The 24,427-nt window shown below is 35.4% G+C and overlaps 2 protein-coding genes across 2 annotated transcripts; both read left to right on the top strand.

Annotated features, from left to right (window-relative positions):
- Nucleotides 1-9,111: 9,111 nt before the first annotated feature.
- On the top strand, nt 9,112-10,473 carry LOC107787238 (uncharacterized). The gene is made up of 2 exons (XM_016608783.2): nt 9,112-9,678; nt 10,074-10,473. The coding sequence occupies exons 1-2, from the start codon at nt 9,196-9,198 to the stop codon at nt 10,239-10,241; spliced, it is 651 nt and encodes a 216-aa protein (XP_016464269.1). The 5' UTR covers nt 9,112-9,195; the 3' UTR covers nt 10,242-10,473.
- A 10,895-nt stretch (nt 10,474-21,368) lies between these two features.
- Nucleotides 21,369-24,058, top strand: LOC107787239 (GDSL esterase/lipase At5g45670-like). Its single transcript, XM_016608784.2, has 5 exons — nt 21,369-21,703; nt 22,610-22,734; nt 22,841-23,086; nt 23,197-23,452; nt 23,712-24,058. Exons 1-5 carry the CDS (start codon nt 21,451-21,453, stop codon nt 23,933-23,935), a joined length of 1,104 nt encoding a protein of 367 aa, XP_016464270.1. The 5' UTR covers nt 21,369-21,450; the 3' UTR covers nt 23,936-24,058.
- Nucleotides 24,059-24,427: the final 369 nt, after the last annotated feature.

Below are 24,427 nucleotides of genomic sequence, written 5' to 3'. Positions count from 1 at the left end.
GCATGCATTATTTTCTCTATGGAAAAGGTTCAAACATGCCCCTGAACTATTGAAAATAGAGCAACTATGCCCTCCGTTTGTATTTGGGTACAAAATTGCCCTTGCCGTTAATAAAGTGGTTCACTTTTGCCCCTCCTCACTAACATACTCCACACCAAGGACAATTTTATACCCAAATACAAACAGAGGGCATAATTGCTCTAGTTTCAATAGTTCAGTGGCATATTTGACCTTTTTTGTATAAAATAATATTTTTTTGCTGAGTTGAAAATCCATGTTGGAGAAAAAGTCTTCTTTGTAAAAAAAAAAAAAAAAAAAAAAAAGGAAAAGGAATGTCTTGCCATATCCTTTACGTAGTAATTACTACAATGACGAGAAATCTCACCGGAAAATCCCTCCGGCCAGCTAAGGGAAAGGAATGTCTTGCCATATCTCTGATGTGGGTATTTGGGGACAAAATTGTGCCCTCCTTTTGTACCCAAATGCAAACAGATGGCATAATTACTCTATTTTTAATAGTTTAGGGGCATATTTTGACCTTTTCAACTTAGCAAAAAAGTATTATTTTATACGAAAAAGGGTTAAATATGCCCCTGAACTATTGAAAATAGAGCAATTATGCCCTCCATTTGTATTTGGGTGCAAAATTGTCCTTGATGTGGAGTTTGTTAGTGGGGAGGGGCAAAAGTGAACCACTTTATTAACGGCAAGGACAATTTTGTACCCAATACAAACGGAGGGTATAATTGCTCTATTTTCAATAGTTTAGGGGCATATTTGACCATTTTCCGCTTTCTCTAATACATCGTACCAAACAACCCCTTGGAGTTATTTTTTTAAAAAAAATCCATATTTAGTTGGATTAAATATTTGAACAAATATTTTATTTATGAATTCGTTTTTCTCCAATTGGAGGAAAATATTTTCTCTATCAAGAAAAGAAAAAATATTGTTTAAAACTCTTTTTCAACTTTACCTATTACCCCACCTAACCATCACTCCCACCTACCCACCACCCGACCCCACGAAAATATTATTTAGACTACTTTCTTTTCATGATGCAGAAAAGATTTTTTTTTTTTCATTTCAACAAAATTAGTTTTTCTTTCGTGAAGTAGAAAAAATATTTTCTTTTATTTTAATAAAATGAGTACTTTATTGTAATAATAGTATTACAAGAGTAAAATGAAGAATTAGAAAGAACGGAATAAAAATATAAGACAAAATCAACTTTGTTTTACTGGTAAGTGTTGCTGTGTTGGGGATAGTTATAACTTATAAGCTCAGAAGGCATTTGAAATTGTTTTAGATTTGGGAAACAAAATGGCATGTTTAGATTTTATTTTCTTGGATTTTGTTGTTTTCTAAAACCCGTAAAATAATTATTTTTTAAAAATTAATAAGTTTAAGCTTATCTCGCACATAGAATGGTTGTGCATGGATAAGAATAAATATGTTTTGCACCCGATAATTATGAGATTACTTGAGTAAATAATAATATATTACTATCTCTAAAAATTATGAAAAACTTCTTGGTACTAAAACACTATATCTTATATACATATACATATACATATACATATACATATACATATACATATACATATATATATATATATATATATATATATATATATATATATATATATATATATATATATATATATATATATATCAACAAAAATTAGTACGAAAATACTGGAATGATTTTGAAGCATTTATCTAGAATCTAGATGCTTCAAGAAATATTGATATTTGATTGTTTTATTTAAATAAATTTAATTCCCAACTAATTGGTTATGTAAACATAGAATATTTGTGTGATGCACATAAAGTTCGATTCTCAAATATATTATTTATTTACATGTGGGGGAATACTTATTATTTGGTCAACAAAATAAATCATAACTGCTATTTTTTAAATCATGCAAAGTTAATAACAACTTATGAAGCAAGCCAAGAGTACGTTTCATAAGATCAACGAAAAAGGTCCAAATATATTTTTGTACTATACGAAATTGAGCACATTTGCCTTTCGTTAATACTTTAGTTCAAATATGCCCTTACCATCACATAGTTGGTCCATATATGCCCTTAGAGTTATACAGTTGGCTCATATATGCCCTTTTCGAAACGGAATCCACTCAAACTAATTAGCTCTTTCGTTAATTGTATTAAAGTGTATTACAAACACTATTTTCTTTTTATTAGTATTTTTTTTCTCTACCTTTCTCTTTTCTTTCTTCTTTTTCTTTTCTTCTCTTTTCTTTTCCTTTTTCTTTCTCCCTTATCCGTTTCCTCCATTACTGATGTCTTCTCCATTTTCGTCACCAATTTCACTTGACAAAACTCATGAATTCCAATTACTAAGAAAATTTTCCCATAAGGTAATCAAGTTCCAATTTCACTGGCCCTCTAAATAAACGAAATTAAATTGTTCCAAAAATTATGGTTTAAACTTTAAAATAATAAAAACATCTCAACCTTTAACAATACTCAAAAGACCAAAATATTTAAATTATTTTCAGAAAGATAATTTAATGACTAAAAGCCTAGAGTTCAAGTTGTAGTGTTATAAATTTGAGTTGTTAGTCTTTTTTCATCTTTTTTCAACTGGACGTTTTTTTTTTTTATTAACTATGTAAATTAGGGGTGTACATGAAATGGGTTGGTTCGGTTTTATGGGAGAATTTTCTTAGTAATTAGAATTCATGAGTTTTGTCAAGTGAAATTGGTGACGAAAATGGAGAAGACATCAATAATGGAAGAAACGGATAAGGGAGAAAGAAAAAGGGGAAAAAAAAAGAGAAGAAAAGAAAAAAGAAGAAAGAAAAGAAAAAGGCAAAGAAAAAAAAATACTTATAAAAAAGAAATAGTGTTTCTAATACATTTTAATACAATTAAAGAAAGAGTTAATTAGTTTGGGTGAATTCCGTTTCGAAAAGGGCATATACGAGCCAATTGTGTAACTCTAAGGGCATATATGGACCAACTATGTGACGGTAAGGACATATTTGAGCTAAAGTATTAACGAAAGGCAAATGTGCTCAATTTCGTATAGTACAAGGGCATATTTGGACATTTGCCCTAAGATCAATCACGTCTTAATGTATAAAAAAGAAGTATGATCTTTTTTAAAAAGGAAACTACAACCAATTATATAAAGATAATGGCGTTTGCATAACTCAATTGCAATAATATCTTATCAATTTGTCAATAATTAAAAATAGAGTAATTACTAATGTATATCTTTCAATTTTTTTAAATGTATTAACGTGACATTGAAATTAATGATATATATTCAATAGAAAGTATCAAAAAAATATCTATTAATTTATATTATACTTAGTATGTGTCATTTTGAATGTAATAAGTCAAGCATTTGTCAATAAATTAAAACTATGTTTAACATAAATCTTTTTTGAATATTGAAAATAATTTTGATGTGTTATGAAAATAATTATATTGTAAATGCTCATTTATTACTCCGCTATAGATAATCTTCCTGAAAAAGATTATCCATTTAGTACTCTGTTGAAGTTTATCTACAAGCAGCTGATGCAGACAGGTTGCAAGCAGCTCAATGAAATGATTTGCAACAGCTTCTTGTTAAACAGGCAGGTTGCAAGCAGCTCATGCAGACAACTTACAAGCAGCTAAAGAAAAGCCTTGCAGCTGCTTCCTGAAAAGCCTCGCAACTGCTTCCTTTCTTCTATAAATAGAGGAGTTTTCAGTTCATTATGTACATAAGTTTGAAGTTTGAATAATATATCAGTTTCTCTCTATACTTGTCTTTACTTTACAGTTTTTATTTTATAACACGTTATCAGCACGAGACTCTGCCATCTCGAGAAAATACTTTGAAAGTATCAGAGGTACGAACTTTCTTTTTCTAAATAATGTCAAATCTTTCTAAACTTGAGTTTGTAGCCCTGGATATATCGGGCAAAAGCTACATGTCTTGGGTGCTTGATACTGAAATTCATCTTGATGCGATGGGTCTGGCAGACACCATCAAAGATAAAAATTAGGTATCAAACCAAGACCGTGCCAAAGCAATGATATTCCTACGCCATCACCTTGATGAGGGCCTGAAAATGGAATATCTTACTGTTAAAGATCCAGTCATACTGTGGAATAATTTGAAAGATAGATATGACCACCTGAAGATGGTCGTTCTTCAAAAGGCACGTTATGATTGGACTCATCTAAGGCTACAAGATTTTAAATCTATCAGTGAGTATAATTCAGCTATGTTCAGAATTATTTCCCAATTGAAACTATGTGGTGATAATATTAATGATCATGATATATTGGAGAAAACTTTCACCACTTTTCATGTCTCGAATATGCTCCTGCAGCAGTAATATCGAGAGATGGGATTTAAAAAGTATTCTGAACTTATTTCACATCTTCTTGTAGCCGAGCAACATAATGGGTTATTAATGAAAAACCATGAAAGTCGACCTACTGGTTCTTGTCCATTCCCTGAAGTGAATAAGACGAACTTCCACCAAGCTAAGCATAGAAGAGGACGTGGCCCCAGTAGTGGTCATGGCCGTGGTCGGGGAGGAAACTCTAATCGTGGTAATAACAATGCACCAAAGAACCATCCTCACCACCAACAGTGGAAAAGTAAGGAACAAAAGCATGAAGCGGTGCAAGCAACAAAGCCAAAAAATGCATGTTATATATGTGGAGGAAAAGGGCATTGGTCACGTACATGTTGTACACCAAAGCACCTGGTTGAGCTGTATCAAGCCTCCCTGAAGAAGACAGAGAAAAATGCTGAAGCAAATTTTATTTCTGAAGATAATTTAGACTTCATGCATTTGGATGTAGCTGATTATTTTGCACTCCCAGAAGGAGAAACAAGTCATGTGATCGGTAGTGAATCTGTAGAAATATAAATATTTTAATTTTTATTATTTGTAGTAAATACTGTGGTTATGTAATTATTGTACACAAATAAAAGTTATGCTTTGAAAATGATGTTTACTATCATATTTATTTTGTTTATGTCATTTTGAAGAATATGGATAATCTTCAAATTATGTTTGGATCAAAGACCAATCATGAAGATATTTGTGTAATTGATAGTAGAACAACTCATACCATATTCAAAGATCAGAAATACTTTTCTTATTTGCATAAGGAAAAAGCAAATGTTTCTACAATTTCTGGTAATATAAGTTTGATTGAAGCCTCCGGAATAGCTATTGTATTTTTGTCTAAGAGAAAAAAACTTATTTTAGACAATGCATTATTCTCCTCCAAGTCCCGAAGAAACTTGTTGAGTTTTATAGATATCCGCCATAATGGGTATCATGTTGAGACAATAGATTAAATGAACGTGAAATATCTTTCTGGCGATGCACACTGCTGTAGCCAAAATCTGCAGTACTAGCTTCAGTCAATCGATCATAAAATTTTGTATAAATATCTGAATGATAAATGATTTATTATTCTGGAAACTAGAATCAAAGGGCTACAACTTTCATGTTTTGAAAATATTCAGATTCCTTATAAATTTCAAGATATAAGCTTCCAAAGTCAGCTTTGCGATTGCACCGGTTGTTGTCCAAAAATAGCTTCTGCAGCAGAAATATTCCAGCAGTTCCTTTTTGTCCGAAATCCATTCCGTTAACCTTCCGAAATCCACCCGAAGCCCTGGGGACCTTAACCAAATATACCAACATGTCCCAAAATACAATATGAACTTAGTTGAGGCTTCAAACCATGCCAAACAACGCCGAAATTACGAATCGCGCATCGAATCGAATTATGAGTTTTCAAATCTTTCAACTTCTATATTGTGCGCCGAAACATATCAAATCAATTCCGATTGACCTCAAATTTTGCACACAAGTCATAAATGACATAATGGATTTATGAAAATTTTCAGAATCGGATTTCGACCCCGATATCAAAAAGTCAACCCATCGGTCAAACTTCTCAAAAATTCAACTTTCGGCATTTCAAGCCTAATTCCACTACGGGCTTCCAAATAAAATTCCGATCACGCTCCTAAGTCCAAAATCACCATACGGAGCTTTTGGAATCATCAAAATTCTATTTCGGGGTCATTTACACATAATTCGATATCCGGTCACTATTTGAACTTAAACTTTAAATGTTTTATCAAAATTCCATATCTCGGGCTAAGGACCTCGGAATTTGATTTCGGGCATACGGCTAAGTCCTAAATAACGATACGGACCTACCAGAACTGTCAAAACACTTATCCGAGTCCGTTTGCTCAAAATATTGACCAAAGTCAACTCAGTTGAGTTTTAAAGCTCTAATTCATATTTTAATCCATTTTTCACCTGAAAACTTTTCCGAAATTTTTTTACAAACTGCACACTCAAGTCGAGTAATGGTAAATAGTGCTTAGATCACATAATTAATCATTAAATTTAAAGATGACATTTTGGGTCATCACACTGGATCAATAATGATGAGGCGAATTACTGAAAATTCGAGTGGGCATCCATTAAAGAATCTGAAGATTCTTACAAATGATGAATTTTCTTGTGAGGCTTGTTATCAAGGAAAAATGATCACTAGATCATCACCAACGAAGGTTGGCATTGAATCCCCTGCCTTTTTAGAACGTATACATGGGGATATATGTGGACCTATTCACTCACCAAGTGGGTTGTTTAGATATTTTATGGTCTTAATAGATGCATCTTCAAGATGGTCTCATGTTTGCCTACTATCATCTCGCAACCCGGCGTTTGCAAAATTATTAGCCCAAATAATTCGATTAAGGGCACAATTCTCAAATTATCCTATAAAGGCTATTCGCCTTGATAATGCTGGAGAATTCTCATCTCAAGCTTTTGATAATTACTGTCTATCAGTTGAAATAAAAGTTGAACATCCTGTAGCTTATGTTCATACTCAAAATAGCCTTGCAGAGTCATTTATTAAACGACTGCAATTGATAGCAAGACCACTACTTATGAAAATAATATTGCCCACTACTGGTGATGGGCCTTGCGAAATGTCATGGCATCCATAATTGTTATGGCCTTGCGAAATGTTATGGCATCCATAACTGGTGAATATGTTTCTTCATAATCGACTCCAGGTCGTTGTGAGAATCCTTGTGTGACAAGGCGAGCCTTATATCTTTCAACTTCATTTTGGTCATTCCTTTTTCGCACAAAAACCCATTTATAACCAACTGGTTTTACACCAGCAGGTGTTTGGACTACTGGTCCAAAGACCTCTCTTTTAGCAAGTGCGTTCAATTGCGATTGAATTGATTCGAAATCTCGGAAAATGTATTCAATCAGATTACAAAGATCTTTGTACGGTTTAAAGTAATCTGGGCGCATGCGGTATAATCGTCTTAGTGAATATTTACTGAAAGAGGGTTACATAAATGATGTTATTTGTCCATGTATTTTTATAAAGAAAATGACATCAGAATTTGTTATACTTGTTGTTTATGTTGATGACATAAATTTTGTTGGAACTCCAGAAGAGCTCCAAAAGGCAATTGAATATCTTAAGAAAGAATTTGAGATGAAAGATCTTGGAAAAACAAAACTTTGTCTTGTATTACAAATTGAACATTTAGCAAACGAGATCTTTATGCATCAATCTGCCTATACAGAAAGGGTCTTAAAACGTTTTTACATGGACAAAGCGCACCCATTGAGTACACCAATGGTTGTTCGATCACTTGAAGTGAATAAGGACCCGTTCCAACCTCCAGAAGAGGATGAGGAACTTCTTGGTCCTGAAACACCCTATCTCAGTGCAATTGGTGCACTTATGTATCTTGCTATTGCTACAAGGCCTGACATAGCATTTTCTGTTAATTTACTAGCAAGATATAGGTCTTCTCCTACTCGGAGACATTGGAATGAGATTAAGCATATTTTGCGATTTTTAAAGGGAACTCTTGATATGAGTTTGTTTTATGCTAACAAAGGTAGTGCGGATCTTGTTGGTTATGCAGATGCATGTTATTTATCTAATCTCCATAAAGCTCAATCTCAAACTGGGTACGTGTTTACATGTTGAGGTACTATCATATCATGGCGCTCCACAAAGTAGTCAATTGTTGCTACTTCTTCAAATCATGCTAAGATAATAGCTATTCATGAAGCAAGTAGGGAATGCGTATGGTTGAGATCGGTGATTCATTTTATTCAAGAAAAAATTGGTTTGGAGTGTGATAAAAGATCCACAATTTTATACGAAGACAATGCTGCATGCATAGCCCAATTGAAGGGAGGATTTATAAAAGGAGATAGAACGAAGCACATTTCATCAAAATTATTCTACACACACGATCTTCAGAAAAATGGTGACATTGATGTGCAGCAAATCCGTTCAAGTGACAATCCGGCAGATTTATTCACTAAATCTTTGCCAACTTTAACTTTTGAGAAGATAGTATATAAGATTGGAATGCAGAGACTCAAATATATGAAACAAGGTTTTCATCAGGGGGAGTAAAATTCGCGATGTACTCTTTTTTCCTTACTAAGATTTTTTCCCACAGGGTTTTCCTTATAAGGTTTTTAATGAGGCAGCTAGAAATGCGTATTACTAAATATATGTACTCTTTTTCCTTCACTAAGATTTTTCCCACTGGATTTTTTCTAGTAAGGTTTTAACGAGGCACAATACCTTTTAATGAACATCCAAGGGGGAGTGTTATGAAAATAATTATATTGTGGATGTTCATTTATTACTCCGCTATAGATAATCTTCCTGAAGAAGATTATCCATTTAGTACTCTGTTGAAGTTTATCTACAAGAAGCTGATGCAGACAGGTTACAAGCACCTCAATGAAATGATTTGCATCAGTTTCTTGTTAAATAGGCAGGTTGCAAGCAGCTCATGCAGACAACTTACAAGCAGCTAAAGAAAAGCCTTGTAGCTACTTCCTGAAAAGCCTCGCAACTACTTCCTTTCTTCTATATAAATAGATTAGTTTTCAGTTCATTATATACATAAGTTTGAAGTTTGAATAATATATCAGTTTCTCTCTATACTTGTCTTTACTTTACGGTTTTTATTTTATAACATGATTGTTTAATTTTATATTATCATATTCACCTTATATAAAAGAAAATGTCCATGTACTCCTTTTAAAACCCTCCTAAAACCTCAATTGTTTTCTTCACTGTCCGGCAAGTTAGCCACCGCCATTCCCGGTGGTTCCAATGCGCAGAACCGGCGTAACTCCCCCAATCTCTCTCCTCTTACTCTTCTTCCTCCTTCTCTCTAACCCACTCCCTGGTTCCTCCTTTTCTTTCCCCTTTTCTAACTACCGCACCCTCTTCTCTGTCTCTCATTCCCTTTTCTCCCGCGTCGCCAACCTCCGGGAATCCCGCGGAGACTCCGCTGGCGCTGCCCGAGCTCGATCCATTGCCATAAAACTGGAGAATGGTTTGGGTATTGGGTTCTGGAAAGTCATCTGGAACGTGGGTTGGGACTATGCGAGAAATTATGCTTGGAGAGATACGACGTCGTTTGATATGTTCGGTGCTTTGTCGGAGTTGAATGAAATTCTGCGTGGTCTTAGTGATTTTTCGAGTGTCAGTTCAGATAGGGAAAGGGTTAACTGGATGAATCGGAATTATGAGAATCTTTTTAGAGTTTCCAAATCCCTTTTCGGTAGATTTCGGAAGATGTTTCGACAATCCGTAAGTTTTATTTTAATATTTTGTGGCAAATTTGATGCTTATGCTATAACTTCAGTTTAGGATTGTATTACCCCCGTCCCAATATATGTGATGTGTTTGACTTGATATGAAGTTTAAGGAAAAAAGAACGACTTTCCAAATTTGTGGATTAAACTTTAAATCAACTCATAGATATTTGTGTGACACAACATTTTGAAGTATAAAGTCAATTTATTTCTTAATATAGAAATGTGTCATTTATTTTTTGGATAAAGAAAAAAAAGGAAAGAACGTCACATAAATTGGGATAGAGGGAGTACTAGATATTGAATTGCCAATGCTATTGATTAAACTAAAAATGAAGTGACGGTCCATTGTACTTGGTCTAAGTTTGTCTCTTTTTATTTTGAATTCAGGGTCCGTTGAAGGAAGTCATGGAGACACTTCAGAAGGAAGTAGTAGATGGCGATTTGCTTAAGGACTGCCTTGAATTGGGCGCTAATGATTTGAAGGGCCTGATCATGGTTTTCAAGGATATTTCTTCGAAATATACCTCTACTTCCTCTACCAGGACAGACCTGTGACTTAGTGAAGTTTGGAACCAAGGTATTATGGTTAACTCTGTAACTAGTTTTGTCGCTTTCCAGTGCAGTACCAACATGGCAACATAAGCGTTAAAGATCAATGTAGAAGAAGCTCAACGTTCTTTTTCAAGCTGTATTTATGTGACTTGTTAAGAACCAAAACTATCTTCTGCATATTTTTGTTAGTGTAAAAGTGGCTGATTTGTGTTCAATGAAAAGAGAGTTTCTGAAAGGAACTCAAAGAAAAATGCTATTAGTGTGGTGGGACTCCTCAAGTAGAAGCTGCGTGACATGGGCTGTCGCTATAGCCATTACTACTTACTAGTAGTATATTTGGTTCTGTAGATTTTGATTTCATTTTTTTGGGTGTGGGGTGTGGGGATGGGGGTGGACATCATGTCGATCTTATTGAGAGTTGATCTGAAGCCACTTCTCCAAAGTTGGAAACAGTGTACAATCAGAACTGTCTGGCTTTAATATTGGTAATCACATTGAATTTTGTTTTATTACGATATTATCTTCCTTTTCCTCTTTGTCCCTTGTGCAGTCCTCTCTGACCTTAATGACAATTAGCTAGTAAATGTTAAGTCATTCGTAACCAAAAGTGCTATTTCCCTTGCATTTGTCCAAATTGAAGTATCAGTTGGTGATTGACACAGGAGCTTCTGTAAGTGTTTCGGCCGGGGGGAGCAACTCTGGGACAAACTTTTAACATGCTCGGGGAGCCTGTTGTAATTTAGGGCCTGTAGTTTTCTTTCCAGGCAGGGCAATCTGAGTTTTCCTTGCCTTAGACTCGGCGGAAGGTTCTTGTGTTGGATAATGCAGCGGTGTGCATGTCCACATGGTGTTCATCATGACCTACTTTCTAAAGGCTTTTATATTGTGAAAGAAAATGCAAATTATGGTTGTTTTGCCTTAGTGTTATTCTATCAAACGTTAATCTATTCTACTAGCATTTGCTGCATGTCTCACCATAGAGCAAGATATACTGGCATGGAATTCGTGATAGATGATCATCCTCACTTCCTCAGGACAAGGGAAGGCAAAAGAGAATGTTGTTTTTAGCTTAATGTTATTCTATCAAGTGTTAACCTGCTCTACTAGCATTTGCTGCATGCCTAGCAAGTATTAGGCAAGATTACATAGTTTACTTAACTATTGCATACATCTGACTTCTGAGTAGCTTGAATTTAAATTCTGGAGTTGCCCAAGCATCTCATCAGATGGTCAGCCACATTGATGCATTTAGTTTCATTCTTGTTATCTGATTGGAAAACTAAAGCTCGTGGACTAGTAGAGCCCTATAATGGAAAAGGGACTTTGAACTACTGAAGGAATTTGCAAAAGAATCTATGTGAAGTATTGAGAACTGATGGTCCTGTACATTTAATGCCAAGTTTCCTTTTTGGATATTTGATTGTTTGCAGAGGGTCTGAAGTTTAAGGATTTAAACTTGATTAATCCAGATCCTAATGAAGGTTGAAAGATTAAAAAAGAAGTTTGATGACGGCTAGAAAAATTCAAGAACAAAAAGTGGTAAAAATTAAGTCCATTGAGTTTATGAGGCTATTAGCTGAAGATGCAACACGAAGAAAAGGACCTAAGAACTCAAGAAAAAGGTATCTTAAACGAAGGGGGAATTTGCATCTATACCCAGTTTTTGGGTCACATTTTAACCTATACCCGTTTTGCAAAAAAAATTACAAGCGTACCCACTTTTCGGGTAACTTCAGGTATACGGGCCTGAAGTAGCAAAAATTTATGTCTGAAGTTTGAACTTCAGAATGTTTTGCCTGAAGTGTAGCCTTATCAAAGCAAAACTTCAGATATTTTTGCTGACTTCCAAAGGCAATCGCGCAAATTTCAGTTCATAGTACAATGGAAAACTTCAGTTTAATAATTGCTGAACTTGAGCAATTTTGGCTGAAGTTTTTGTTTTGTAATTGCTGAACTTCAGCATTCTAGGAGCTGAAGTTTGTTTAGTATCTGCTGAACTTCAGTATTTTAGGAGCTGAAGTTTGTTTAGTATTTGCTGAACTTCAGCTCCTAGAGGATGCACTTCAGTGCTTGGGTCCTTTTGGGTAATATTCCAAGCAGTCAACTTGAGCTTCACGTCGTCCATCCTCAGGAAGGAAGGCATCAGTGGGTTCATCAAAACTTTGCCATAGTGGCTTCCCTGACAAATCATCAATTAAACCATGTTTCCTGAATCCAAGAGCTTCGCTTTATGTGAAGAATAATAATATGAATAATAATATTATCTAGAGGAAAGAATAATATCATCCGAAGAAGAAGGATGAGGAGAAAAAGGCTTGAATTTGTTTAAAAAGTGGGTATAGGTTAAATTGGGGCGACCAAATAGACCCCGTGCAATTTTTACTATTTTTACTAAACGAAGAGAACTAAGAAAAAGGCCCAGAAGACATGTCCACTCAGGGGAGATTTGCACAAATAGAATCGTCTAAGTACGTTTTGCCAAGTAGGTTAATAGAGCATATCTTATTCAAAGTTCTTATGTTGGGGGGTGGGGGGATTATGCGGGGCGGGCATAACTTTGAACAAGCGCGGGGAACAAGCTATGTCCCAACCGCTTATTCTTATATCTGTAAAAACATTATAAAACTGGGGACAAAATTTAAACACCAGCCCTTAATGTATCCTATTTCTGCAAAAGTTTGACCTAGTTATGGGGCTCACTGAAATTTTTTGAAGCTTTGAGATCTTAAAGCTAGCAATTTGTAAAGGTACCTGATATAACTGAAATGGATTGAAGAACTAAAACTAGTGTGTTTATCTGAAGGTCCAATATCTTAAAATTAGTGAATACGGGAACTCAATCCTAAAATCAACTACATTCTTGTGAATTTTAAGTGTGGAGGACAAGGGATTTACTAGCTCATCCTTTTACTGCACTTTTGTTAAGAGTTAATTTAGAAATCTAAAGATCCATTCTGGATTAAATTGTGGAGAATTTTTCAAGTATAAAGGAAGTAACTTCACTTTTAAAGTAGAAGTAAAAAAATTCTATAAAATAAATTTGATAAGCTATTCACGTAAGAAAATGTACCACATACCTTTTTTTTTTTTTCACTTTTCAGCTGTGCCAAAAACTATTTATATTCGGTAGCCGAAAAAGTATATAAAATTTGAATAATTTTTATATATAACATACTAAATATATAAATATACAAAAAGTATACAAAATATATATATATATTTTCGGCTATTATTTTAAGAGCGGCTATTACTCGTATTCTATCTTGGTGTAAGTCCGTTGAGCTTATGAGAATTTCTTGGTATAAGAAAATTTGATAAGTTTGTACTTGTCAAGTTAAGGTAACTGAATTCTACTGTGATAAAAGAAAAATGAACCACTTCTTTCCCAATTCAATCCCAGATGAAGATGTCTGTTATTATCTCAATTACATTTTCCATGTTAAAACAAGAAAATAAAGTAAAATGTTTTAAGACCCAGAAAACGAATTCCATTGCTTCTTGTTGTTTAAAAAGTCGTTAAATTTGTCTCTGGCTTCTCTCTAACATCTCTGATGTTGTCTATTGAAGAACAACCACCCTGAACTTTACCGGTACACCATAGACGGGAGCTCAAGTTTTTGTGAAAATGATAAATAAAAAATTTACTGAGATATTCCAGCAAATAATCTTGCTAAATGCAGTAAAGGTGAAATTACAAACGTTTTCAGTAGATAGGATTCATTCAAAGAGATTATTCCAGTGAAATTATTTTCTGAATATAAAGATGGCTATGAATACGTTACGACGAGCTAATAGCTAATTGAAGTAGGTGCTTGCTTTAAGCAAAACGTTTATTCTTATCATCATCGGTTTAATAATGGACAAGTCTATTACTCCATTAGTTTGACTTTGGAAGGTCGTACAGATGTATACCATGTGCATTATCATAAATGACTTCTTTAAAATCAGAACTACCTAGCTTGTGACATGACTTCAACCCCTGATTATCATATACTTAGAGTGCCATTTTCAGCAAAGAATCAACGCTTTACCTCCCTAATGTATCACTAGTACTGTATTTACTTGCATTAATCAACATTAGTCGACAAATGAGTTTCAGATATCGAATAATTAAATTTTAAAGAAAGTGTGGCGCACTTCCGTTGAATGGTTCATTTCCCTCCCTTATTCAAGTTCCACTAGCACACAAATCCATTTAAAGAAGAAAAAACAAAATTAAAAGGAAGATATGCAAAGAATTTCAAGAAATTAAGAAATTAACTTGAGCAGTATTTATCTAATCTAACATGCTGTGCTAGTTCTTTGCTGCATGGAACTTGTATCTCGAATCCTAAAGATCCATTTCCCATTCAACCTATCGTAGCGCTGAAGAACCATTGCCTAACCCGTTTTGATCGATCCGAAGTTTGCTATAATACCAAGAATTATCACATTCCCTCACCGATCATGCGTGTTAGGAATAAACCCCCTACAGAAATAATATTCACAGTAATAAAAGCGGAATAATAACGTAGCATCGAGATACGGTAATTTACAAGAATAAAAGAGTGACAACGACACCAAATTTTTTACGTGAAAAACCCTTTTGAATAAGGAAAAAACCACGGCCCCAAGACGAGCAACTAATATCACTATAGCAAAGAATTTTACACTTTGTAGGTCCGAGTAAAATACTCCAAAGACCACTACAACACTCAAAATAAATAATCCTCTTTTGATATTCCCACCTCACTACAATATCGCTAACTCTCTATTTTTCTCACAAACTATTTTCTTATACCTTGTCTGTGAAACCTCTTTCTTTCTTTCTTTCTTTCTTTCTTTCTTTGTTGGTGTGTAGAAATGAGAGCCGAAGCTCTCCTTATATAGCGTAAGCCTCACTCTCTAAAGCCTACTATATTTAACAATTTGCACATACTTTTTCTTCTTTTTCTTCAATGTTGACAATTCAACAAAGTTGGCTACCAAACCAAAGAAATTCAACAAAGTTGGCTACCAAACCAAAGAAATTCTCAGCCAAATATTTTCCTTAGGCACATGCCTATTACTTTGGCCTTTGAATGAGATGGACCTCATCAATCTCCCCCTCCAGTCTCATTCATCTAGAGGAGGTAACACTGTCTTCTAGTTTGAGTGCATCCCGACAAGTTCTTTGCATAGCTCGAACTTGTCTCTTGATACCACCTTGGTCAACATATCAGTAGGATTTTCACTCGTGTGAATCTTTTTTACCTGTAAAGATTCGTTCTCCACCTGCTCATGAATCCAATGATATCTCACTTCTATATGCTTTGTTCTTGCATGATACATGGAGTTCTTGCTCAAGTGTATTGCACTTTGACTGTCACAATAGACGACATACTCCTTTTGATACAATTCCAGCTCTTAAAAAAACCGCTTGGGCCATACCATCTCCTTGCCAGCTTCTGTAGCGGCAATAATACTCTGCTTCAGTTGTTGAAAGTACAACACACTTCTACAATTTAGACTGCCATGATATAGATCCCCCTAAAAAAGTAAATAGATATCCAGTAGTGAATTTTCTATTATCAATAGCACCGACCATATCAACATCTGCGTATCCCTTCAAGATTGGATCGGATCCTCCAAAACACAAGCAATCTCCTACAATACCTCTTAGATACACGAGTATCCACCTGACTGCTTCCCAATGTTCCTTTCCAGGACTTTCAAGGAATCTGCTAACAAAACCAACTGCATGAGCAATATCAGGTATGGTGCATACCATTGCATACATCAAGTTTCCGACTGCTGAAGAATAAGGAACTCTAGCCATGTTCCCTTTTGCCTCCACTATTGTAGGACATATCTTCTTGCTCGACTTCAAATGGCCAGCAAGAGGTGTGATGACTAGCTTAGCATTCTTCATGTTGAAGCATTCCAGTACACGTTCAATGTACTTCTCCTGATACAACCACAACTTTCTACTTGTTCGCTCTCGAACTATCTTCATACCCATAATTTGTTGTACTGGGCCCAAGTCCTTCATATCAAATGACTTGGACAAATCTCCCTTCAACTTTGCGATCAACCTCTTGTCTTTTCCTACAATTAATATGTCGTCCACATACAACAACAATATAATAAAGTTATTCTCAGAAAATCTTTTGAAGTATACACATGGATCAGAATAGGTCTTTATGTATGTTTGACTTTTCATGAATGAGTCAAACTTTATGTACCATTTCCTTGGTACCTGCTTCAATCCATAAAGACTCTTATTCAATTTGCACACCATGCGTTTCTTTCCAGCTACTTCAAATCCTTCTGGATGCTCCATATAAATCTCCTCTTCCAAATTTCCATGAAGAAATACAGTTTTCACATCCAACTACTCCACTTCAAGATCTAGGCTAGCTGCTAAACTCAAAATTGTTCGAATAGAAGTCATTTTGACAACATGTGAGAAAATTTGTCAAAATCAATACCTTTCTTCTGTTCGAAGCCTTTTACTACCAATCGAGCTTTGTATATGACCAACTTGCCATTTTCATCTTTCTTGAGTTTAAAGACCCATTTTCAATTTAGTGGTCTTTTTTCCTTTGGAAGTTCAACCAGCTTGTACGTGCCATTTTTCTGTAGAGATTTCATCTCCTCTTACATGACTTTCATCACTAGTTCTTTTCTGGATGAGACAATACCTCCTTAAGACTTTCTGGCTCCCCTTCATCATTGATGAGGACATACTCTGTGGAAGGGTACTTGCATGACTCTACCCCTAGCCTCTCTGATCTCCTCAGAGGTTGAGGTTGTTCTTCTTCCTGAGTGGGGCACTCCACTTGCTCGACATCATCATCAAGTTGCTCCCCCTGCTTAATAACCTCACTAGGTTGCTCCCCCTACTCGGCAACCTCGTCGATCCTACTTTCTGCACTTGTAGGATGGTTAGAAGTAGAATGAATAGTAACAAGGTTAGGAATTATACCATTCTTGGCCTTCTCTAGTATATCATCAGTAGTTCCAACTTCACTTTCTCGGAAGACTACATCTCTGCTTCTGATGACCTTCTTCTTTACAGGATCCCACAATCTATATCCGAACTCTTTATCTCCATATTCGATGAATATGCAGGGAACATATTTATCATCCAACTCTGTTCTCTGCTCCTTTGGTACATGTGCAAAAGCTCTACAACCGAATATCTTCAGATACGAGTAGGACACCTCCTTGTTGGTCCAAACTCTCTCTAGGATGTCAAACACCAACGGAACTGATGGGCTCCTATTAATCAGGTAACAGGCTGTCTGAATTGCTTCACCCCAGAATGACTTAGGCATTTTAGCCATTCTGAGCATGCTTCTCACCTTCTCCATAATAGTGCGGTTCATCCTTCCGGCTATGCCATTTTGTTATGGGGTTCCAGGAACTATCTTTTCATGTATGATCCCATGGCTCGAACAATACTCTTCAAATTCCCTTGAAGTGTACTCACCTCCATTGTCACTTCTGAGACGCTTTAGCTTTTGGCATGTCTCCCTTTTCACCATAGCATGAAACTTCTGGAAAACATGAAACACCTGATCTTTAGTTTTCAAAATATAAATCCATAATTTTCGTGAAGCATCATCAATAAAAGTAACAAAATATTTGTTACCACCCATAGATTCAATTTCCATTGAACCACAAACATCAGAATATACCAAATCAAGTATATTCAATTTTTTTTCCAGATGATGTCTGAAATGAGACTCTATTCTACTTACCAAATAAACTGTAGTCACAAGGTTTTACCATTGTACCTTTGGCATAGGAAATGAGTGATTTCCTGACAAGAATCTGCAATCCCTTCTCGCTTATATAACCCATCCTTTTGTGCAACAAATCTGCAGAAATCTCATCTTGTGCCGCGTTCAATTCACCTTGCCATATTTTGCATTTGTCCTGTAAAACGTGCCACGAGAAACTCCCTTTGCAATCACCAATGATTCCTCGGTGAGTCTCCACTTTTGATTTGCAAAATAATTTACGTATCCATCTCGGTCTAAAGCAATTCCCGAGATTAAGTTTATCCACAAATCAGGTACATGTTACACGTCCTTTAGAACCAATGTGCATCCGACATTGGTCTTGATACAAATGTCACCGATCCCCGCAATCTTTGAGTAACTTGTGTTACCCATCCTCACAGTGCCGACATCACCTGCTACATATCTACAAAAAAGATCTCTTACCGGTGTGGCATGGTAATATGTTATTGTATCAACCACCCATTCCGACTCTAGACCTGACAAGTGCTTGCATTCCTCATCCTCATTTATAAAGAGGACAACATTATCATTGTTTTGCACCATGGCGGCTGTGTTGTCGTCATTCTTATGGCCACTGCTTTCACCTTTGCCTTTCCTTGGATTTGGGCAATCTCTTTTGAAGTGACCTGGTTGATCACAATTGTAGCAATTTTTGACTTTTGATTTGGATCGGTTCTTAGACTTCCCACGAGCTCTGGATCTACCATAGTTGTACGAACTCCTTTGATAACTCATGTATCTACCTTCTGTGATGAGAGCATGTCCTTGATTTTCAAGCTTATTTCTCATCTTCTCATTGAGTAGAAGGGCCGGTGTGATATCTTTCAACTCAATGATAGTCTTACCGTGTAGGATGGCTGTTGCCAAATTATCGTACGAAGATGGTAATGAGTTCAATAGCAAGATGGCTTTATCTTCTTCCTCGATTTTCACTCTGAGATTGGCGAGCTGTGTGATTAGTCCGTTAAACACATTTAAATGTGATAAAAAATTCGTACCTTCACCCATGGGTAGGGCGTATAGCTGCTTCTTCAGGTACAATTTATTTGTCAGCATTTTGGACATGTATATGCTTTCCAACCTTGTCCAAATACCACGCGTGGTGTCTTCATCAATGATGTTATTTATCACATCATCTGATAAGTGCAACCTGATTGCACTAGCAGCCCTTTCATCCAAGTCAGTCCAATCCTCAACTTTTATGGTATCAGGCTTTTAGGCATCAGCATCTAGTACCTTGTGTAATCCTTGTTGGATGAGCAGATCTCTCATCCTTCTTTGCCATGTTGAGAAACCGTTATCTCCGTTAAATTTTGCTACCTCGTACTTTACTCCGAACATTTTTATTTTTCACCGAGTAAAGTACTACCGACAGTGAATAGTATTTTTGTGAACGACCAGAATCTGTGCTCTGATACCAGTTATTGGGAATAAACCCCCTATAGAAATAATCCTCTTTTGATATTCCCACCTCACTACAATATCGCTCACTCTCTATTTTTCTCACAGACTATTTTCTTATACCTTGTCTGTGAAACCTCACTCTTTCTTTATTTCTTTCTTTCTTTCTTTGTTGGTGTGTAGAAATGAGAGTCGAAACTCTATTTTTATAGCCGAAGCCTCACTCTATAAAGCCTACTATATTTGACAGTTTGCACACAATTTTTCTTCTTTTTCTTCAATGTTGACAATTCAACAAAGTTGGCTACCAAACCAAAGAAATTCAATAAAATTGGCTACCAAACCAAAGAAATTCAACAAAGTTGGTTACCAAACCAAAGAAATTCAACAAAGTTGGCTACCAAACCAAAGAAATTCTCAGCCAAATATTTTCCTTAGGCACATGCCTATTACTTTGGCTTTTGAATGAGATAGACCCCGTCAAGGCGATCACCAGGAAATACTAAGGTGTTTATATCTAATTTAGCAACTTAATAATAACATTAAAAAGGTTAAAGTGAAAATACAACGGTTAACCATAGTTAACCGATAAAGGAGTAAACACGTCTTGCACTAATTTATTTGGTGTAACATTGGATGCAAGTCTGTTTTACCCTTGATCCAACCCCACTAAAACGAGAAAAAAAGAAAAGAAGAAAAGCCTTCTCAAGATATATAAGACATGTCGGCAAGTAGATCGATATGCAATAAATTTCAGCATTCTAATTTCACCATCTTCAAAAACCATGAGACTGGTAATTTTCCGTGCATTGAATACCCTAGGGTCCCTATATCTTCATAACTTCCCTTCATAAAATCCCAACACTCATTCATTTCTCCACTCCCCCTCCATGTTAGCTTGCTGTTTCTGTCTGATCACTAAGTCGTTCTGAGCATTAGTTTGACCTTTTCCAAAGGAATTTAATGTTACTAATGCTTCGTACAGCTTTCTCTAGCTAGCTTGAATAATAACGATGTATATCATTTACGAACAACTTGATCGCAAAAATATATTAGTAATAGTTACTCATCAACTTTCACATAGCAGGCAAGTCACTTGTTATTCTTGTGTAACTGTCGTGTGACATGGTGAGTGATTGATTGCGGCTAGACGCAATGGGTTCAATAAATTCTACCGTGTCAAACTCGTTGTGTTTAGCTCAAACTATATAGTATACGTGTGCGTGTGAAAGAGTGACTCAGTGGGAGGGGAAGTAGTTGACACTTGACAGAGAGTAATAATCAGAACTCAATTTTGGGTTCACCACTGATTGCTTGTCCATAATCTTGTCCATAATGATGATTTTTTTTCCAGACATGGTCATTTTAAGTAATGTTTGCAATTGCTGGCATGGGCTGAGCCGAGGGCGGAAGGGAACCTCGTTCGACAGAAAATTACACTATATATAGGCAAAAATTATATATATATTAGATGTTGAATTTCCTCGTTCTTTTAATGGACGCTGATAAACTATGTAACACATAAAGTGAAACAGTAGAAAGAGAATGAAAGAGCGCTGGCAGCAGTGCAATAAAGGAGTTGATATTTTACAATCATTGAGAAAATGATTTCTGTAGCAGCTAATTAACTACTACCATGGAATTCACAGTTCATTTCTCCCAATATAAAACTGATTGGTTCTCTTCCTTGATCAGAAATTGAAGTCCCATGCACATGCACATCAGTTTCAGAGACATTGGAAATCTGTGAAATTAACTAAAAGGAAATATGCAAATGACACTACTGTATATAGTCACACTGTGGAATCTCACTGCTCATCACACTTTCTCCGCCGCGTGAAATTAAATGCATCCAACTAACCTCTTAATTACTGACTTTCCATAAATTAAAGTCTTCCCAGTACTCTTTAGTCTTTTTGTCTCTCACTCATTGACCTCAACCCATATATATATACTAGACACTGATTTGAAGCTTCTCTCATCCCTGTCTCAAAGACTCTTTATTTTCTTATTCTACTTTCTTTTTCTTACGTAGGATTATAATGGGTAGGGAAGTGATGAAATGGATGATGGTGTATGTGGTGTTTCTGGGATTGAATTTGGGGGAATATTATGGGGCAAAAGGAGATCCCCAAGTGCCTTGTTATTTTATATTTGGTGATTCATTAGTAGATAATGGAAATAACAACAATATTCAGTCATTGGCTAGGGCTAATTACTTGCCTTATGGTATAGATTACCCTGGTGGTCCAACTGGGAGGTTTTCCAATGGAAAAACTACAGTTGATGTTATTGGTAAGTATCTCTCTTGGTTTTCTCTGTGTTTGTTTTCCCCTGAAATGCATCATTTTCAATTTTAGGGATGGTAAGATTTTTGTTAAATAGAAGTAATGTAGTAACTTATTTCAACTTAGAATTTTCAAATAGCTAATGTATTTATGGTACCAAAACGAGTCTGCAGGTAGCTTATTCCTAGTTATTAACTTACTTAAGTAAACTATATATGCACTCTCTCTCTCTCTCTCTCTGTGGATTAAGCGTCTATGCTGTCAACCCTATGGAGGATATACGACTTCTCTCAAATTAATTAATAATAATATTGTTATGGTTTCTGTTTCATTCTAAAGCTAAAAGCAAATTTCATGTAACGAATATAAAATTCATAAATCCTCATTGATATGCTGGTTGATCAATTATTCCTTATTGACTGATGGATTTATTTCTTTGGAAAGGCTTGTATTTGTCTCTCATAAAAAAGGAAACTCTTTGTGATAGACTTAATATACCACTTGCTCCTTCCGTTTGTAGAAAAGATTCCTATGTTACCTTTGTTATTTTTATACAAGCATTAGCACGCACCTTTCATTTTCTACACTAATTTATCCCACAATGTGATAATATGTGTGTCTGCTAATTTATTACACTAATAAATTTCTGTGAAGCCGTGTAGGAGTAGGATGTTAATTATGATGCTATCCGCCTATCACAATCTTAATTCTACCTAACATCTAAAGATAGAATATAAGGCATAATTCTACCTTTTCCGTTCAAAAAGAAGGAAAAAGAAAAGGCAACGGAGGGTTGAAAATAAGGAGTAACATAAAAGCCTCAGCTTTCCTTTCCACAATTTGTTTCTTTCTTTAACTTTTACAGAATAAACCAAATATTCTTACTATATAAACATTGTATTTAACTTTACAGCTGAGCTTTTGGGGTTCGAGGATTATATTCCACCCTATGCAGCTGCAAGGGGTGAAGACATACTCAGAGGGGTCAATTATGCATCTGCAGCTGCTGGAATTAGAGAAGAAACTGGCCAGCAATTGGTAATTCTTCATTTCCTTTGATTTTCTTGGGTTTTTATACATTGATAAGACATTTATCTTTTCTTATTTTCACATTTCTGAAGTTCTGTTTACATAATCTTTATAGGGAGCGAGGATTAGCTTTGCTGCGCAGGTAAATAATTACAGGAATACAGTGCAACAAGTGGTGCAAATACTAGGAGATGAAGCTTCAGCTGCAAATTATTTGAGCAAGTGCATATACTCAGTTGGACTGGGCAGCAACGATTATCTCAATAATTATTTCATGCCCCTTTATTACTCCACTAGCAGACAATTCAATCCTGAGCAATATGCTGATGTTCTTATTCAACAGTACACTCAACAATTGAAGGTAAGTTTACCTATTTAAGTTAATTCTTTATTTATTTTCGACAAATTAACTCACACCATCCACACAAGTCAACTCTAATTGTGCTTTCGCGTATTTGTGTATTGCTTCAGACTTTGTATGACTATGGAGCAAGGAAGTTTGTCTTAATTGGAGTGGGGCAAATTGGTTGTAGCCCAAATTCTCTGGCACAAAACAGTCCTGATGGCAAAACCTGTGCACAAAATATAAATGTTGCAAACCAGCTATTCAACAGTAGGCTAAGGGGTATTGTGGATGATTTCAACAGCAATACACCAGATGCAAAATTCATCTACATTAATGCTTATGACATCTTCCAAGATTTAATTGACAATCCCTCAGCATTTGGTAATGATTTCTTCTTCTCAATAATTATGTGTGTATGTTGAGGACATAATTAAATAAATAAAAGTGAATTCTCTCATACAACTTAAGCTTTTAGATGAAATGATTACACATTTCGTGTACGTTAAAACAACCTATGCCTCATGAGATTTTGACTAAATAAAAACTTTTCGTACATAAATGTTACCTAATTATTAGGCATCAATTTTTTAATTTTTTTGGGAAATCAGCTAAGACATTTGACTTTTAATTATTTTTTCAGGATTTAGAGTGACAAATGCTGGATGTTGTGGAGTAGGAAGGAACAATGGGCAAATAACATGCCTTCCTCTACAAAATCCATGCCCAAATAGAGATGAATATCTATTCTGGGATGCATTCCATCCAGGTGAAGCTGCAAATGTAATTGTTGGGAGGAGATCATACAGAGCTGAAAGACCATCAGATTCTTATCCTTTTGATATTCAGCGCTTAGCTCAACTCTGAAGATAAGAAATGAGGCTAAATCAAATCACTCATCCTCTTCTATAATATTCTCGTGGAATTTTCTATTGTAATTGTCATATATAATGTACTATGAGTTATAAATTAATTTTATTATTTGAGAAATGTTGTAGCTTTGTCCTACATGTGATCAGTTCAACGACTTGCTTCTTAATTTTATTTTTTTTTCCTTTTTTAGTTTCAAATAGTGCGTGTAGATTTTCCCATTAAACGGTGTATTCGATAGCATTTAATAAATTATAGTAGAACAATGTCGTTTTAGTTTTAACTTACTTCATTTACTTACAGGAAGTGTCCTTCAAGCAAAATATATAACGTATTATGTAACTATACGTAGTCTCGAGTGTAAAAAGTAAAAACTGCAATATGTCAAATAGAAGCCCCTAATTGTCTTTCCCATCAACATTTGCTCAAAGTGGCTTCGAGATCAACACCTTCTGGGAATCCACTGTTAAACATTCTTTAGTTTAGCAT

The sequence above is a fragment of the Nicotiana tabacum genome, chromosome 17 (assembly GCF_000715075.1).
Source record: "Nicotiana tabacum cultivar K326 chromosome 17, ASM71507v2, whole genome shotgun sequence".
NCBI classification, from domain to species: Eukaryota; Viridiplantae; Streptophyta; class Magnoliopsida; order Solanales; family Solanaceae; genus Nicotiana; species Nicotiana tabacum.
Note: the sequence above shows the minus strand (reverse complement) of the source record. Positions and strands in the feature narration are given on the sequence as shown.